At 51.7% G+C, this 18844-nt stretch overlaps 1 protein-coding gene across 1 annotated transcript in view; it reads right to left on the bottom strand.

Annotated features, from left to right (window-relative positions):
- Nucleotides 1–1022: 1022 nt before the first annotated feature.
- LOC107116903 (forkhead box protein J2-like) overlaps nt 1023–18844 on the bottom strand; it is a 25892-nt gene continuing 8070 nt past the window's right edge. Inside the window, 6 exon segments of the mRNA XM_015418927.1 lie at nt 1023–3262; nt 9261–9359; nt 10716–10916; nt 11371–11472; nt 12922–13236; nt 16622–16820. Coding sequence (XP_015274413.1) covers nt 3183–3262; nt 9261–9359; nt 10716–10916; nt 11371–11472; nt 12922–13236; nt 16622–16820 — 996 coding nt within the window. The 3' untranslated portion in view covers nt 1023–3182.

Here is an 18844-nt window from a genome sequence, read left to right as displayed (position 1 = left end):
AAGGCGAGTGCCCAGAGAGAGGTGGACTACAAAAATGATCCCGGTTTAAGTCTAGCCTTGGATTCCTGAACTGCCGAGTTCCCAACTACGCTGGCTGCAACAATGAGACCCCTCCTACAGCTCCCTTCCCGTCCACCATGCCTTCACTTGGTACCGAACACCGTGGGTGGACAAATACTGGCACTGGGGACCTGAAGGCCTGGGGTCCAAGTCAGGTATGAAGCTCCAGTCCCAAACCTGACAAAAGTGGACTCTTGTCCACAAAAGCTGCTTCTGGAACAGGTGCCACAAGACTCGTGTTGATTTCCACTTCACAGGGTTGCCTTGCCATGATGTTAAAATGGGATCACCCTCCCCCTACCTACAGCCCTCCATTCTAGACAAGCATCCCTGCGTGCCCCCAGGAAGGAGGGCCCTCAGGTGCCCCCGAGGAGAGCGAAAAGGCCCTCTGGAGACACCCACGGAGCAGCTCCTTCGGAGACGCCGCAGCACGAGAGCCAGTCTGCAGGGAAGCAAATTCTGTACTCTAGAGAGGAGGGGGTGAATTATGATTTATTTTTCTCATTTTGCACACTTTATTTCACAGCTGTTGTACTAGTAGTTTTAATGGTGCATCATTTTATACTGAATTTTTTGCTCGTCATGAGAAACTCAAGCCTGGCTCCCAGCCGCGATCAATAACTGCCTTTTCTTTGGAGGGTTAGGATTCGCCTGGCATTTGCACGCACCCTTCCTCTGCCGTTACCAAGGGGAAGAGAGAGGTGCTCGGGGAGCTGAAGGGGGGGCCCTCGGGGCCACCTCGCCCGGCCCCCTTCCCCGCAGAGCCCCAGCAGGCGCCGCTTCCCCCCCCCCAGAGGCGGCCTCTGTTCCGGCAGAGCAGCCCCTCCTCAGCAGCCGGCCCCCTTCTCGTGCCAGAAGCGCAGAGGTCTGAAAGACTGCCCGTTTCCCAAGGACCCAAGCCCAATAAATTAAGACTTACTCCACAAGTTGCCACAAACAAACTAAACAGTGGTAACAAAAGATTAAACATTCACTTTTTTTATTAAGAAAGCATGCACAAAAATAAATTTGTGAGGCCACCACATCTCTCGCTCGTCTCTCTCCTTGACATAAAGCACTGTGGGTGGCCCGGCGAGAGGTGGGCAGGTGAGGGGTCCCTCTCCCGGAGGCAGGCGGGCACGGCGGGCCTCACTCGGGGTCTTGGACAGGCTGTGCCGGCCGCTCACAGTGCTGAGTCCACGGCTGCGCACGTAATCCAATGTGGACCCACTCGGAACAATGCAGTGTGTTCAGAGGCAAAGAGAGGGTCTGGCTAATTTGCACACGGACCTGCATATATTTACATATACAAACAAGGCGCAACGGACGATGCAAATGAGGAGCCTCTGAATACATAAAGGAGTGACCTGTTATTAACCCCTCCCCCCCCAGCACCCTCTGGAAGGCACGCCCCCCTTCTTCCCTGAGGCCTGCTCGCAAGGGGCCTGGGAAAAGCACCAGTTGGGATCCAGAGGAGAGACGATCTCTCTCCACTGTGTTCAGCCAGCCCTTACCAACAAGAACCTCCTGGTCACTTCTCGGGGCGTTGCAATCTACAATGAAAACTCCTCCACACATCTGGCTCAGGTATTCTCCTCTCAGAGCACACAACGATGACCCTTCCCCTCCCAAGACCAAAAGAGCCCCTCCCCCCCTCAAAATCCAAGGAGACAGCCAGTTAAAGGCAATGCTACAGAACTTCCCACCCCTGGCACGGCATTGTTCCCACGACAGACGGACGGACGACTGTTTTCGTTTCCAGCTTGGTTTCCCCCTCACACAAAACAGGCTTGCTGCTGGAAGGTTATGAAGAACATGAGGGAAAGTCCGGGGGGGAGGGGGGGCATGCAAGAAGCGGAACACAAAGTGCTGAGAAGGGGCCACCCTGCCAGAACCAGCTCCAAAACCCAGGGCTCTTCTGACACGACGGCCACGCAGCCGCCCACCGGAAGGGGCCCTCCCAGCTGCCCATCTTTCCTCCCTAGACTGTCCCCAGCGAGGCCTCCCCCCACATGCCACTCAGCGTCACAGTCCTCTCGAGCCACAAGGCAGGAAGTGTGAATGGTTCACCTGCACAAAGGCAGGGAAGACGCCCTCGGTTCCCACCCTCCCATCACAAACCACAACACTTTCCAGAGAATTGAGGGGACATAAAATTTAGAACTTTAATTTTTTTTAAAAAAGAAAAGCTTGCAGGTAAAAGGGGCACTTCTTGATTTGCATTTCTTATCTGCATATTCAAATAAGAAGCCTTGCTGCATTATTAGAGAAGGCAATAAAGAAAACAGGCAAGCCCTGAGGAGTCTGGTTCCATAAAGGTGTCCGACCCGCACGACATGGACACAAGCGACACGAACAGCACCTTCCTCGTCTGCTCAGGGCAGTGATTGGGAAAGGGCAGTGTACGAAACAGGGCAAGCCCCCCCGCCCCCCTCTTCCCCCGACACTCAGCCCCCATTGGCCACACGCGCCCCCCTCCATAACGCTAGAGCCAGAGAAGTCCTCAGTCACCCCTTCCTCTGGCCAGCCTCCATTCCAGCCACTTCCTGCTCTCAAGGCCTCCCCCTTTCCTGCCCCAGCTGGTGTGAGAAAGCTCAGAGACGTGAGATCTCCCTTCGGCACCCCTCCCACCCCCTCCCCTCGCACCGTTACAACATTTAAGAAAGAACATAATGATTACAGACTTTCAAGATCCACAAGGCTCTCTCAGTCTTGCAGCCAATACAACAGAGTCACGGACCACCCGGAAGGGGCAGGGGGATCGCTCAACACAAGCTGCCCTCCGGGACTCCTCTCACGGCACCACAATAACAGTCTTCCAGCCCCCTCCCTCAGAAGCTGCCAGGCAGCCTGTCAAATTCGAGGCCAGGAGATGGAGTGGAGGGGCTGTGCACAATTATGGATAATAATAATAATAAGAAGAACAAACTAAAGAAAAAAAGGAGGGCAAAACAGGGCATCAGGAAGGATTATCTTCGGCAGCATCTTGCAGCAGCTTCTCTGGCGGAAGGAGAGACTATATACCTATATACAGGCAAGGCAGAGAGGCTGAGGGTGTTGGCCCTGCGACTGAGCGTGCCCCCCCATCCAGACTCCCCTTCCCACACCCTATGCAAGGGACATGCGGTCAAGTCTGTAACTTGCTAGGTGATCAAATCCCAGTTGAAATCATCAGGGATTTCCTCACTGGCGCCCGGAGGTGGCCGCGGAACCAGATGATGACCTGAATACATGGAGGGGAAAAGAGAAGAAAATGGGGATTTGTGCTGAAAACTGCTCAGAGCCTCTGGGAGGACACAGCATTCTTTGATGCCCAACCCCTCCCCCCAATCATGCATCAGGTGAACCACAATCCTGCTCCAAAAATTATACAAGAAAAGAATTAATTGCTATCAATAATTTCCACCCTGCAAACTAGTTTTTCTAGTTGTGCACATTCTGAAAATGCCTTGGCTCTTTAAATACAGCCCGGATTCACAGGATATCTAAATAATGGGGGGGGGGGACACGACCATTTATGGCCCTTGTAGGGCAGGGGGGTGTCAAACCCAGGGTCCACAGGGTCACAGCAAACTGGGCACCAGTCTGCAGGTTGAACACCTGGGGATTAATTGCAGCTGGGCTGCCCATCTCCTGCCCAGAGACACCAGCGGCGGCGCGCTTATGGGGGGGGGGAGGAGGATCTCCCTCACCCTTGCTGTGACGGAGAGGCTGGCCTCGGAAGACACACACACACACAGATGTGAAAAGGGCTGTAAACCCTTTTTGCTGCTGCAGGAAGGAAACCTGTATTTTATTACGACAGAGGTCAGGGAAAGCAGGGACGTTTGCAGTCCCCTTTCAGGAGGGAATGATGCGCACAGGGTCTGTACATTCTCCATCGGCAAGCACTAAAGAGCAGTGGGGCCCCTTGACCAATACAGAGCTGGGATGCCCTCCACAGAGACACACACTGCTGGTCAGAGAAGAGTTTGGAAAAGTTTGGAAAATGCGGTGGGGAGACACCCCCTGGGGTGGAACGAAGAGCACCCTCTGTCCTGCCAAGCTCATCCTGGGGGGCGGAGGGAGAGGCGGAGGATACGAACAGACCTCGGTCACACTAATTCCAGTGTGGGGTAGCTAATATTTCTCTTCCTGGTTTATTTCCTAGAAAAACGTACCTTTGCAAGCCAACATTTCCTAGTTCATCTGTGTTGATATTTTGAATAATTAAATAAACTCCTTTCCTTAAAGGGTGCATGAATGAACCCACTAGTTAAAAGGCTGCTTGGACTACCTACTGATATTCTGCTTCCTGATGGGTAAAGGCATTAAGAGGTTATTTTTGAGAGTAGATTATTGAGGTACCTTGAGTTTCTACCTGAACCCCCCAAAATCTCAGTAAGGGTTTGGAGAGAAAAGAGAAAAACCCAAATGGGGTTGGAATTTCTTAAGAGCACACATCCTTGAGGCAACTCATCTCTTTTGGCCACCTGCTATCTTAGAACAAGGGACAGGAGGGGGGAGGGAGAGTGAGGAACTGGACCAAAGAAGATAATAAAACCACAAAATAAGATAAACAGCTACTGATGAATGTGGCAATTGTCTGATGCTTGTTATGTTCATCAGAAGCTGTTTCGTTTCCTAATTATTTAACTATACAGAAGAATAAATAGCTTCTCCTTTGAATAAATCTTTTTAGCACTAATAAAATACCAAACAATTTTAGCCTTTGAGATAGATACAGAAAATCAAATTTTAGAAAAGTGAAAACAGAAACACTCTTAATGACAACTGCAGGAAGAAAACTATTCCAAGGGGGCTGAGAATGAGGAAGGACCCAGGTTACTTTCCATACAATGAGAATTTCAGGGGAAGGTGGTTTGCCATTTTAAACAAATGTTCCATGGATCTCATAACCTTCTTATTTGAAACATCAGTGGAGGAAATTAACACGACCGGAGCCAGTGCAGCTTAAGGAAAGGATTCTGATGAATGACAGAACATTCGGGGAGAAAGTCACCATGTTGGAGAAGGAAACTGAAATGCAATTTTTGAATTAAAGGTGACTTAACTGTGCTATCCTAAAAACACCTTCCTGGGAGCAAGCCCCACTGAATAGAGCAGGATTTTGAGTAGACCTCTGAGATGGACTGCACTTTTAAAAGCTCAGAAGTGCTGTACAAACAGGTAAAGGACTGTGAAGTGCAGTCCGTCACAACCTCCTTAGGAACAGTGGTTATTTGGGGCAGGAATTATTATATTAAGGAGGCAAACAGACAGCTGGGTAATAATTTGCACTAAAGAATTAGCATGAGAGAGAGCCTACATTCACAATGAGAACAGAAATGGTGTTTAGAAGGCTCTATTATGAAAACTGTATATGAATTCTTGTTGGAACTGGAAGGCAGAATTCCACAGTTCTATTTGTTACCTAAAAGTTACAAGAAAGACTACTGCAGTGCTGGCTAAGCTGACTGTGTCCGGTTGCAGATCCATACTTGAACCACCAGCTACATATTTTTAGAGGAGTTCTTAAAACTCTTTGTGCCAAAAATTAAATCTTACTGTTAAGAATACTGTGGATTTTCTTAAATGTATAAGCAGTATTCAGACAGGGACAGAGGTTCAGAAGAAGGGATGGTGTTTTTGTAATGTTATCTCCCTCTATACAAATATACTGGAGCATTAAAGGTGACTGAATACACTTTAAACTTGAAAGAAGATATACAACATCCCCCTACACAATCCCTTTGTCATATAGCTGAGTATGGGGGGGGGGCGGGGGGGGGGGGGGGGATTTAATTCCAGGACAAATTTTGTTGGCAAATCTCAGGTACAGCAAAGGGATGAAAATTCACCCCTCAACTTGCTAATGTGTTTATGGGTAGATTTGAAGAGAGATACATTTTCCTTGGCAACAACATATCATTATATATAAACACTTTTTGGATGATATCTTTATAATAAGGGAGGGATCACAAGAACTGGTTTTTATAGCCTGGACAATTTGTCTATACTATTCATGATAGTATAACATTCAAAATGACTTTTGATAAGTTCAAGAATCATTTCCTTGATGAAGGTTAGGGTAGGACTGACCATCAGCACTGATTTATATAAGAGAACCAACTGAGGCCAGTTTTTTCTCGTCTTGTGATGTCATTTGAAAAAGAATTTACCCTATGCACAGATGCTAATTGTAGTGATAATAAGGATTTCTATAGGCAGGCAAGGATTTCAGAGGCACAAGCTAGAAATACCAATAGGACAGCATTACTTACAGCTATAATAATAATAATAATAATAATAATAATAATAATAATAATAATAATAATAATAATAATAATAATAATAATAATAATAATAATAATAATAATAATAATAATAATAATAATAATAATAATAATAATAATAATAATAATAATAATAATAATAATAATAATAATAATAATAATAATAATAATAATAATAATAATAATAATAATAATAATAATAATAATCTAAATAGATAGGATGCCTATCCCATTGATATACAATAATACAAGTACATTCAAGGTGATTTGCAAAAATATTGTTTCTTTAAATATCTATTTATTATTTCTATTTATATCCCGCCCTTCCTGCAAGCGGGCTCAGAGCGGCTCACAACAACAGATTCCAATACAATCTTAAAATAATTCAATCTATCTGACATTCCCAAATGTAAATAATATCCTTTGTTTACTTACAAATGTTCAAGGAATTTGAGGGATATGTCAGTATATAGTAAAGTGGAGAAAATGCCTTTGGCTGGACCTCCTCTAGGTGGAAGCCTTCCAAAGGGTAGTTTACTCCTGTGGCCAGTACTGTGTTTGCAACAACAGTATTCGGACTGGTACATTTTAGGATTCACTGGATACTGGGAGTCCCCTGTACTGAAGCATTCGTTAACTGTTCATTCCAAAAGCATGGTACAATGGTTGTGAAACGTCCTTGTAGTCTCATGTACGTGGGAATGACCAGTAGAGCCATTAAGACCAGAATATGCGAACACAAATCTTACATCGATCTGGGAAGACTGCCAGTGCCGTTTTTAAATATCAGGGCGCTCCAAACCACAGCTGAAAAGAAGGGAAGCACCTTGCACAGTAGCGCCCGGGGGGTTTGAATGAGGATTTAAACTGGAGTCCTCTTCTGTAAGCTGCTTCGTATCTTGGCACTAGTGGATCTGCTTGCCCATTAGGAGACCTTCCCTCTGAGGAGTACGGGAGCCTTCCTCCCCTGACGTGGCCTGCATGGATCTGCAACGGCCTCTGAGCAGTGAGTCTCCCCAATACTTCGCTGCCCCGGTCTCTGAGCAGGACCCGTCCAGTGGGTCTGGGATGCCACTGGATGCTCACACAAATATCATCCTACCCATCTGTTGACTGGGTATGGCTGGATGTTGGGGTGGGGTGGAATACAGTTATATTAACTTTCTTGGCTGGAGGCTCCCCCAAGGGAGATGGGCTGTTTGGGCAGGGCCCCAGAGATGCGAGTGTCCACCATTTCCCCTCTGGCCAGACAACCAGGGTGGGCAAACCCCCGACAACCCCACCAAAAGGGGGGCTAGAGGACCAGTCCTCCTTTCAGGAAAATAAATGATTGTTAGTGTGGCAAGAACTGCTCTGGCAAATGGCCCAGAAGGCAATGGGCTACAAGGCCATGTGACAACTGGTGTCCTTCCCCCTCTGTAGCCGGCGCCCAGTGCTGCAGAGCTGAGGCTGCCTGAGGCCAGAGAGCAAGCTGCTCCTGGGTCTAGTCCCTCTTCAAGCCGGCCCGGCAATTCCGGCTGCTGGCGGCAGCTGCCCCACCCACAGCCGCCCTGGTGCGTCAGTGACCCTTCCTCTGCCCGGGAGGCTGCTGTCCTGCCTCTCGCTCCTGGCCGTGGAGCTGCTTTGCCACCCCTCCCCTCCCCTCCCCTTCTGTCTGGCGGCTCAGCCCACCCTCTCCAGGTGAGGCGGGCTGCTGAGGCAGGTCCCCAAGGAAGCAGGCACTGGCTGCTCTACCATGTGAAATCTCCAGAAATTCTGAAGCCGGGGGGGGGGGGGGGAAATTCTCTCCCCTCCCCCCCAGAACAAAATGAAAGTTTGGGGGAACATGAGAATATGTGCAATACTTACCTCCCTCTTAAATCTAAACCTGTTATTGGTTTAACATTAACATGCATAATTTACAACTCAATTAGCATATAAACCTATACTGTTAGGAATTCAAAAATATAAATAACTTTATTTTTAACAAGAAAAATGACAAGTATAGTCATACTTGAGAAAGCGTGTTGTTTTGGACAGAAACTCTCTCGCAGGGTCACAACAGGTAGGACTACCAGCACATTTGGGTATTAAGCAAATTTCATAACACTGAAAACACTGAACCCTTTAATAATGTCTAATCATTAAGACACATACAGCATATTAAGAGTTGTCAGAATTATTTAAACAAAAAAATCCTGAAGATATTGTACACATCTTCAAAATTTTTTACCAGTGATCCCCAAAATTTCCCATTTTTTCCACTGAAAAATTCATAAAGTCCTCAGATTCCCTCCCCCACATTTCCCCCTCACATATTTTGAGTGGGAGAAAATTTGCCTTATAAAGTATTTCTCTAAAAGAGAAAATATTACACAGGAGGGGTTTTTTCCCCAGCACTGCTCCGAATTTTCCAATTTTTCTGTCAGAAAACCTGAAAAGCAGTCCTCAGGAAAAAAATAATAATTTCCCACCCTGAACGTTTTTGGTCCCCCCCTCCCTCCCCCACGCACACCTTCATAACGCTAGGCCCGTCTCCTCCTGGCCAGGCAACAGCTGCAGCACACCAGGCCATTCCCTGATCTGTGCCACTGTCCTCCCCAGAGGAGCACGACAGCAGAGGTAAACACAAGTCAGCACCGAAAGAGGGCAGGGAGGGCTGCAGCCTCCGGGCCCAGTTCTTGTGGCCCTTTCTGACACGCCCAGGGAAATGCTGATGGCCCCTTTGGGGTCAGGAAGTGCTTTTTCTCCAGGCCAGTTTGGCCCCCAGTGATCCTGGAGGTTTTTGCCATCTTCTGGGCATGGAGTCACTGGGTGTGTGTGTGTGTGGGGGGGAGGTAGTTGTGAATTTCCTGCATTATGCAGGGGGCTGGACTAGATGACCCTGGAGACCCCTTCCAACTCTGTGATTCTAAGAAGTTCTTCAACATGTAGCCTTCAAAAGGTACTTCAAGACTGCTTCCTTACCTGGGCGATTATATGCTGGAGAGTCCTGGGTGGGCATCTGGTACATTGGAGATGGTCCAGAATAGAGATGCGGTGGCTGTGGCTGACCATAGGAGCTCACTAGCAGAGAAAGGGGGGGGGGGGGATAGTCAACATCCCCCGTGACTTGCGTGCAGCAAGGCAACAAGGGACACTCTCAATGGCTCCTCTGCATCCCGCATTGCCTCCTCTCCATAGCTTTATACTATGGCCACCTTTACAAAACGACTGCTCCTTCCCCAGGCACAGAGAAACCCCTTCCAGCAGCCTTTTTCTGATCAAAAGAGAAGAACCGTAATATACAGCTTAATTTTCTCTTCAGAAAGCATTGGTTTGTTTTGGATTGCTTTAGTTTCCTTTCTAGAGGTGAGCTCATTTCACTCCCTACCAGTCACCACACGTAGCGGTACCTCTTCCTCTTTCTCAAATTACAGGACCAAACCGGCATGCATTAGTTATTGTAGCTCTTAACACACTCTTCTCTTACTATCCTTTTGAAAGAGTGCTCGTCTATCTTTGCCAAGGAATCTGGAGAAATTATTATTCCGCCCTTTCCCCCCTCAATCACATACAAAGTTATTTCTGCCTGAAATAAGAACACACCAGTTCTTCTCTCTTCCCGTTTAGAATACCTGCCTTACCCGGTTGCCTGGAAGTACTTCTTGTGCCCCACAGGGGAATGGATTAGTATTTGTACTAGTCAGGTCATAGTTTCCTCCATCTCAGGCTAAGCCAGATGGGATTTAATTCTAAAGTCCAACAGCTAACCGTGGTGCTGGTGGAAAGTCCTGTCAAGCCACCCCTGACTGATGGCGACCCCTGGGGGGGCTGGCGTTCGGAGGTGGTCTGCCCCCTCCTGCCCGGGAGGCCTCCCCTCCTCCAAAGGCCAGCAGCCAGGGCCGGCCCTGCTTCGCTCCTGAGGAGACTGGGCTTGCCATCCAGATGTTGTTTGCAAGGCCTCCCCACAGACAGAGACAGGCCTGACCTTGAAATGCGGCTCAGCATGCACACCTCCTACAGGCAGGGTACTGTCGGACCTGCTTCACAACCCATCTCCCACAAATTTGAGCCCATCCAAGATGGCAACATTAGCTTTCACCACAGCAGCACTTGGCAGCACATTGCTCATGTAACACAGCCAGCCACTGTGAAGACAGCAAAGCCCCCGGGAATGCTGACTCCCCTCCCCTGCCCGTTGCATCTACTCCCCCCCAGCTCACTGGAGGGCCGGGAACAGGACGCAGGAGGGACCAAGGGGAGGCGAGATGTCAGGACCAGCCTGGAACGGAGACTGGGCAATGCGGAAGCACAAGATTTGCCCTGAAGGCTGCATCTCACGGGGGTTCAGCCCCCCCCCCGGGCCACGATGCCCCCCCGGCACGTCTCCAGGTCTGGCTCCCGCCCCCTCCCCTCCCAGAACACCCTCCTCCTCCGTACCTTGGTTCATGGGCTGCTCCTGCTTGCCACTGCTCATGGCGCAGGACTCGGAGATCCGGGAAGGGTGCTGTGGGCCTCCCAGGTGAGGGAGCTGGCCGGTCTGGGTAAGGAAGTGATTGAGGGAGTCACAGAGGTTGGCAATGTGATGCTGATCGAGGGTCCAGTTCTTACGCTCAGCTTGGCGCAGACTCTCCATCAACTCTGCAGAGGGTTGAGGAAGGGAGATCAGAAACTGTGGGTTGATGCTGCTTCCCCGCCCAAAAGCTCCTTCCCGACACTTCTGTCTTCATCCCTACAACAAGGAACACCAGAAGAGCCAGGGAGGGTCCATCCAGTCCAGCCTCCCGTCACACACGCAGGGGCCGGCCAGCTCCTCTGGAGGGCCAGCAACAGGCCAGAGAGGCCGAGGCCTTCCCCCTGGTGTGGCCTCCAGGCTCTGGGATGCAGAGGACTCGTGCCTCTGAACGTGGAGGCTCCCTTCAGTCACCACGGCGAGTAGCCACTGACAAGAGCTCTCCTCCATGAGTCTACCCAACCCCCTTTCCAAGCTGTCTGCTTCTACATCCTTCACCTTTTGCCCTTCCTAGTAGGGTGCAGGCTGAGAGACACCGGGCGAGAGGCCTAAGGGAGTGACGTGACACAACCAGCCACTTACCTGAGAACTGAGAGTGCTCAATGCTTGACCAGTTCAGTCGGTTCACCATCTTGAAGCTTTCCTTCAGGGAATCAATGTTGGAGCACCAGTCAGGGGGAAATGCTAGAGAACAGGGTGCAGAAGTCAGCTCAAAGGGCGCAATACCCCTCTCTCTCCCCCCCATCTCTTCTCTCAAAGGATATGAAGCATGTGGCACATTCACATTCTTAATAAAACCATGAACGACCCTTCCCCTCACAAGAGTGCCTTTGTTCACTGTACCAAAATGCTGCTCCTCTCTCTCGTGTAGTTTACATCGACACGAGAACCCCAAACCGGACTGGGGCGAAGGCCTCTTCCCTGGGAAGGAGAGAAGAAGCCAGCCCTGGGGGGCCCCTGGTTTTGCTTCCGTGGACTGAAGGGGCTACGAGATCTTGGCTTCGGGTTTCCAACAACATCTTAGCTCAGTCCCACTGGAGAACTTCCGGGAGCCCTTCACCACCAAAGTATTTTGGCTGTTGCTCTCAGCCAAACAGGTTGTGCAGAAGCCAAAAGCAGGCTCAGAGAACAGCTGTGCCACGGCTGGCTCTCGGGTGAGTGCATGCCCCATGCCGCCCCTTTTGGCAAACACAGACTGGCCGTGTCCCCACCCCCTTTACATCGGGGTCCCCAGCCGCTGGCACCTTTCCTGGCCTCCGCCAAGTGCTCTTAGGAAGTGGGCGGGGTCAGGCGGGGCTTTTGCCCAGCAGGGCTTCCGATTGGCCACTGGAGATCTGACTGGCTGTGCAGATTTTTAAAAATGTTGCTTTGACAGCAGCTGCCAGCCACAGCCCAGCACAAGGAGCTCCACTGTGTGACTGAAGGTGTGTGCAAGGAAATATTTTTAAAGATGTTAAAAACGGACGATGGTCGGAGCTGCGGCGGTCGCGGGGCCGTGCACTGGAGGAGCCCGCCGGAGGAAGCCACGGAACAGGAAGAAATCTGCCCCAGGACATTGGAAGTGGAACGCCGACATCGGAGGCCGCTGGAAGAAGCCAGACTCCCAACAACAAGCCCTGCTGCCGGGTGCTGGTAGGAAGTCACCCCCCCGTATAATTGTGGCCTTAGTTAGGAACCAATGATTGTGTGTAAGCCGCTCAGAGACCCTTCGGGGTTCGAGCGGGGTATAAATTGAATGATAAATAAATAAATACATGTCATCCTGTTGAGCAGAGCTTCCGCCTAAAACAGTGACCAGCTGTCACTCAAGTTGCGCATGACCACCCCACTCCCGCAGGTTTTGTTGGCTCCATCCCCTGCGGCAGCCCTTTTGCCGCTGGCCCCACCTCTTCTGGCAGCCGTTTTGCCGTTGGCCCCACCACCCCGTGTCAGAATTCCAAAGGTGCTGACAGGTTCAAAAAGGTCGGGGACCCCGGCATGACGTCTTGGATGCACTCAGAAACGGAATGTGTGGTGTGCCCTGGGATTCCTCTGACAGACAGGCTGGCAAAGAAAAGCAGGAGTCCTAAATCCTGGGCAGATGCGCAGCCCCATCTGTCCTCTTCTGTTGCCGTCATCTGCCCTGTAACTCACCAAAGCTAGCACTATTGATGGAAGCCTGCGATTGCTGCTGTTGCTGCTGCTGCTGCGAATGGGCGTGTGGGTGGTGCTGCGGGTGCTGGTGGTATCCTCCATGCTGCATGGGAGAGGGGTGAATGGACATCACAGGCGGGGGGCCATAGTTCTCACTCGCTTGCTGCTTGCCACCCTGGGATGGGCAGCCCTCTGGGGCTGGCGTGTGGAGGGAAGGTGCAGCCCCCACTGCAGAGGGCATCTGCTGCTGCTGCTGCTGGTACATGTAGTAGTTGTGATTGGAGGGCTGCATGTCACCCAGGAGGGAAGAGAAATCTGGAGAGCAGAATGTAGAGGAGAACGTTAAAGGGCGAGGCCACCGGGAGAGGCCAGCGGGAGGTGTGGGGCTGCAATGTCTCACCGATATGCGGATGACACCCAGATCTACCTCTCTTTCCCACATAATTCTTTTTTTTAAAATTATTTTTAACATACAAACAACAGTATGTAACAGGTTAACAACAATTAAGAGAGAATACTGCAAACGATATTTACATAACATCTGTGTAACGAACATATTGCATGGCTGAATTATACTTTAGTCAGTGGTTTTTTCACAGGGGTCTCACTAATTTCAAAAATATAATAGTTTTGTAAAGGGTTCATTTCTTGGAATGATTTCACCTTCAGCAAGGTACTGGACTACTGGGAACCAAATTGCTTGGAATTTTTTTGCATTCTCTTGTTTCCCACATAATTCCAAAGATGCTGTTTATGTTCTGAGCCGGTGCTTGTAGTAATGGGCTGGATGAAGGGGAACAAGCTGAAACTTAGTCCTGACTAGACAGAGTTTCTCTGGGTTAGCTGAAAAGCAGCAAGAAAATAAAGAGATGAAAAAATAAGGCCGATGGTGCAAAATCAGGAAAAAAAAAACTTATTACTCAGTTAAGTTTCCGAAAATTCCCTAAGCATTTTGCCAACAGGCTTCGTCTTGCAGTCTCCTTCGAAAAGAGCTACTGACCTTTTACATTTTCTGAAGAATGACTGCAAGACAAACAGATTCCTCTTGACGAAGCCTGCTGGTAAAACGTGTAGGGCATTTTGGGGGAATTTTAACTGGGTCATAAAACATATTTCCCCCTGATTTTGCACTATTACCTGACCAGGGACTTGAGATCTCTCCTGTCTCGGATGGGATTACGGTGGCGGAAAGTGCTGTCCCGTCGCAGCCGACTTACGGCAACCCTTGGTGGTGGTGGTGGTGGTGGGGTTTTTTTCCCCAAGGCAAGAGACATTCAGAGGTGGGTTTGCCACGGTCTGCCTCCACGTCACAGCCCCAGTCTTCCCTGGAGGTCTCCCACCCAAAGACTAGCCAGGACGGACCCTGCTTGGCTCCTCAGATCGGACGAGATCGGGCTAGCCGGGGCCGTCCGGGTCAGGGCACAGACAGGGGTAGACTCCTCTTGAAAAACCAGGCTCACCCCGCTTGGGAGTGCTGCATGACGTAGCCGTCCCCTTCGAAAACCAGGTGGCCGCCATTCTGCATCTGTTCCAAGTTCAGTCAGACCCACCCACAGTAATCCACGCCTTAGTTGCATCTGGTCTGGACTACTGCAATGTGCTCTTCTTGGGGCGACTCTTGGACAGTGTTCGGAAGCTGAAGCTAGTGCAGAATGCCGTGGCCGGGCCAGGTCAGGGCCAGCTCCTGGGATCATGCAGCCCTGCCACTACGGCAGCTACTACCACTGATCCGCTCCCGAGCCCAATTAAAGGTGTTGGTTTTATCCTTACAACCTGACATGGCTCAGGGCCAAGGTATCTTCTCCCATACATTCCTGCCCGGGAGGCGGGGGGGGGGGACCCCGTCTGGACTGTCCACCAATCGAAAGACATCTGCGGGTGGGCCTTTTCCACCTCAGAGGAGGTGGAGCCTTCCAGGAGGCTAGGGAAGACCGCTTTACTTAGGACTACATCTGAGCCATTCTGGTTTTTACTTATTAGCACTCCTAATTGAGATTTTAAAGTGTGGTCTTTTATGTATTTTTTATCAATGTTGTTTTATTTACTTTGATTTATGTAAGGTAGAAAATTGATAATAAATGTTATAAATAAAATAATAAATTAAAGAAAGCAAGAGAGCAAATCCGAGTGATGACCAGCTCCGCAGCTGCTCTTTCCCAGAAGTGTGAAGGTCGCCTTCTCTGCAGCCCCGGCCACCACGAGGCCAGACATCGGAGCGCCACCAGAGCAACGGCCCCGTTTCTCAGGGCAGTGCTGCCCTCCCCCTCCAGCCTCCAGAGGAGCTGAGGCCCACAAACTGGCCAGCCTTTTCTCTGCATGACAATCAGGCAGCCAAAAAACACCACAGCCGGCCTGAGATCCTGCACTCCAGCAACACACTGGCTCTTTGCCCCGCTAGTTCATGAGCCTTTCATTTTCCCTACTTCCCAGGCAAACCAAAAAAATATTCCTCCTTCAAAAATCAAGAAAATGTTAGCATTATTGTATTGTAAATATGATCCTGGACTTCCTTGCAGTTGGACCTATAGTTCCTTACTAGTTTTGATCAAAAGAATTAAAGAATGGTACAATCTGTTAGAACAGCATCAGCCTTCGAGAAGTGTGAGCAGTGTGTGTGAACAAGATCTTGGGGTACGGGTGGACCAAAAGTTAAATATGAGCAGCCAGTGTGATGCAGCAACAAAAAAGGCTAATGCAATCTTGGGGTGTACCAACACAGGCATAACATCCAAATCACAAGATGTCATAGTCCCGGTGTACACTGCCTTGGTCAAGCCGCACCTGGAGTATTGTGTGCAGTTCTGGAGGCCTCACTTCAAAAAGGATGTGGACAGAATGGAGCTGGTGCAGAGGAGAGCGATGAGGATGATCAGGGGCCTGGAGACCAAGAAGCCCTGCGAGGAAAGGCTGAGGGATTTCTTGTGAATGTTTAGTCTGGAGAGCAGGAGGTTGGGGGGGGGGGACCTGACTGCTCTCTTGAAGTCTTGGAAGGGCTGTCTCACTTAGAGGAGGGCAGGGAGCTGTTCCTGTGGGCAACAGAGGAGAGGAGGACTCGCAAGGATGGGTTTAAAGTAAGGGTTGGATCTGAGGGAAAACTTTTTGACAGTCAGAGTCGTGCAAGAGTGGAATGGGCCGCCTGGGGAGGTGGGGAGCTCCCCCTTCTCACCGGCAGTCTTCAAGCAGCGGCTGGACAAGCACTTCTTCTCAGGGGTGCTCTAGGGCTGGTCCTGCACAGAGCAGAGGGGCGGGACTGGATGACCTGCCGGGCCCCTCCCAACTCTGTGAAATCCTTGCTTCTATAAGGCCCCAGCACAGACAAGGAGCTGCTTCAACCAACATGCCACACTGGCTCTTGGAGTCACCCTGCCCAGGGCAAGAAGAAGAGGGAGGGGAGAGCCCCCCCCCCCGTGCTGCCCTGCCATGTGGGCACCCGCGGGTGAACGAGGGGGAGGAGGAAGTGGCCCCCCCCCCCCGTGCTGCCCAGCCCGGTGGGCACCCGCGGGTGAACGAGGGGGAGGAGGAAGTGCTGTCCTCCTCCCCCAGCCCGGCCCGGCCCAACCCGGCCCGGCGCTCTTACCATGCTGGGAGGAGGAGGAGGATTTCTCAAGCATTGATTTGTACAGGTGAACCCGCGGGTGAACGAGGGGGAGGAGGAAGTGCTGCCCTCCTCCCCCGGCCCAACCCGGCCCGGCGCTCTTACCATGCTGGGAGGAGGAGGAGGATTTCTCAAGCATTGATTTGTACAGGTTCCGGAATGACCAGCTCAGATCCTGGAAGTTGATCTCGGAGTAGGAGAACTTCAGGTCATGGCTGGCGTTGTAGTGGGGCGGCGGCACCTCCGTTCCTTCGCGGCCCTGCCCTCCAGCCACGGTGGCTGCCACGTCGACCGGCCCTGCGCCCTGCACGGGACAAGGGGGAGGGGGGCGTCAAACACAGCTTTCAGCAGCCCGCCTCCTCTAGGGGCTTCCTGCACAGCCCCTGCTCCAGCCCGTTCCACGGGCTGATGGGCCCCCGCACTCTCAGAGGTGTGCCTCGGCAGTCCCGGGCAGTGTGCCACAAGGCCCCAGGGAGGCAATGCCAGGAAGCGGCCTGGCACACAGGGGATGTTTCGAGGGTCTTCTGCAGCCCGGCCTGGCCGCCGGCTCCGTCCCTGGGCTCCACCCCCTTTCAACCCACTTCTCTTCCCTGCGTATGTGGGTGCGTGCACGTGTGCACACACTCAAAATCCCAGCCATCCAACTGATGCAGAAGCAGCAAAGAAAAACCTTTTATCTGCCTCTTTTGCACTGACCGGGTGGCTCCAGTTTCATGCCCGCAGGGGCACGTACGGACCCTCCAGGCCCTCCGGACGGACACAGCCAGCACCTGCGGGTGCCTGTCGGGGGTGGCCAGGGCAGGATGCTGCTGGAACAATCTTCGCTAGTCCTTAAGGCGTCACTAAACTTTTGTGCCTTTAACAATCCTGGCATGAAGTAATTAAGCAGGTAAAGCTATTTTGGATGTGGAAAAGCTTTGCCTAGTTAATTTTTTTCAATACAGCCTGCTGTTAAAGGCATCAGAACAGGACTACTCAGGAGGCAAGGTTGGATGGCACATGATCCTGCAACCATCCTAAAGCTCAGCAGAACTGCTCTGCCTGAGGCAGTGGGGCATTTGGGGGCCTGACTTACATCAAAGGCCCCTTCAAGTCCCCCCCCCTCGACTCTGTCCCCAATAAAGAGGTGGCCTCGGCCAAGCTCCCCGTCCCCATTCCCTGCCACTCGTGCTCCCGGCCTGCCCCAAGTTGCGCTCGTCGCTTGGATCTCTGGAGTCCATGGCGGCGCCTGTCCAGTTGCACAGAGGCGCCTCTTAGGTGGGCGGCGGCCGCAGGGCTCCTCCTGCAAGGAAGTAGCCCCAGAGGGGCGGCGCCATTTTGCCGGCTGCTTCCTCTGAGTGGAGGGTGTGGCAGAGCACCCGGGGACGTCCCCGTGCAGAGCAGGACTCCCTCCCCGCCCTTCGGGCCCCCCCCCCCCGGGGTCCACAGGGCTGGCCGGCTGGCCAGCCAGCCGGGGTGGGTGTTGTGGTTAGGAGCTTGGCCCGCCTTGTGGCCCTCCTGTGGCGTCTCAATCGCTCCCTATGCCGCCAGTGCCTCCCCCGGAGAGAAGGTCCCGAACTGTGCAGGTGAAGTGGGGCCCAGGGTCTGTCCTGGCAGTGCACAGCAGGTGTGCTCGTGCACAGGGGGAGACAATGACTTGCGTCAAAGTCAGCAGGCAGCGACCAAACTGGAGGCCCCAGCCAGCCGGGCACCCGCATGAGAGAGCACCAGGTATCCTCCTCCGCCCCCCCCCCCACACTTGGCAGCTGAGGCAAGTTGTCTTATTGCGCGGGGTAAAGAAAAAGCCCTTTGGAACATTGCATTTCTAAGAAAGGGGGGTGGGGAGCTCAGAGAACCAACTGCAGCCGACCTTTGAAAGACGCACACAATCTGCTATTTTAAATCCTTTCTGCTATTTTAAATCTTTCCTATCAACCCTAAAACTTTGATGGTCTTAAAGGTGGCCCTGGCCTGGACTCGAAACTTTGTCTCACACCCCCGCCCCCACACTGTGCAATTTGGTACATTCTTCTGTTCCGAACGGGAGCTGGAAAGGTCACAAGGACTTCTCCAGCCTCCTAGGTGAACATCTGAAACTCCTCCTCCTTCAGCGGCCTGGGACTTTGTCAGTGCAGCTAGCGTGGAGCTGGCCGGGGCGAAGGCGGAAGCACTCGGAGGCAGGAGGCAGGAGGGAAGCCTGGAGCCACCGCAGCTGCCTAAGGAACCTCTGAGGGCCATGGAGAGTTCCTGGGAGGAGGTCAGGGCTGGCTCCGGCCGTTTTGAAGGGGCACAGGGGTGTCTGGTGCCAGGCTCGTGGCGGGGGGGGGGGGGGGCACGGCGAGGAGTGAG

This window comes from Gekko japonicus, unplaced genomic scaffold, assembly GCF_001447785.1.
Source record: "Gekko japonicus isolate JY-2015 unplaced genomic scaffold, Gekko_japonicus_V1.1 scaffold2269, whole genome shotgun sequence".
Classification (NCBI taxonomy): Eukaryota; Metazoa; Chordata; class Lepidosauria; order Squamata; family Gekkonidae; genus Gekko; species Gekko japonicus.
This window is presented reverse-complemented; position numbering and strand designations above follow the sequence as displayed.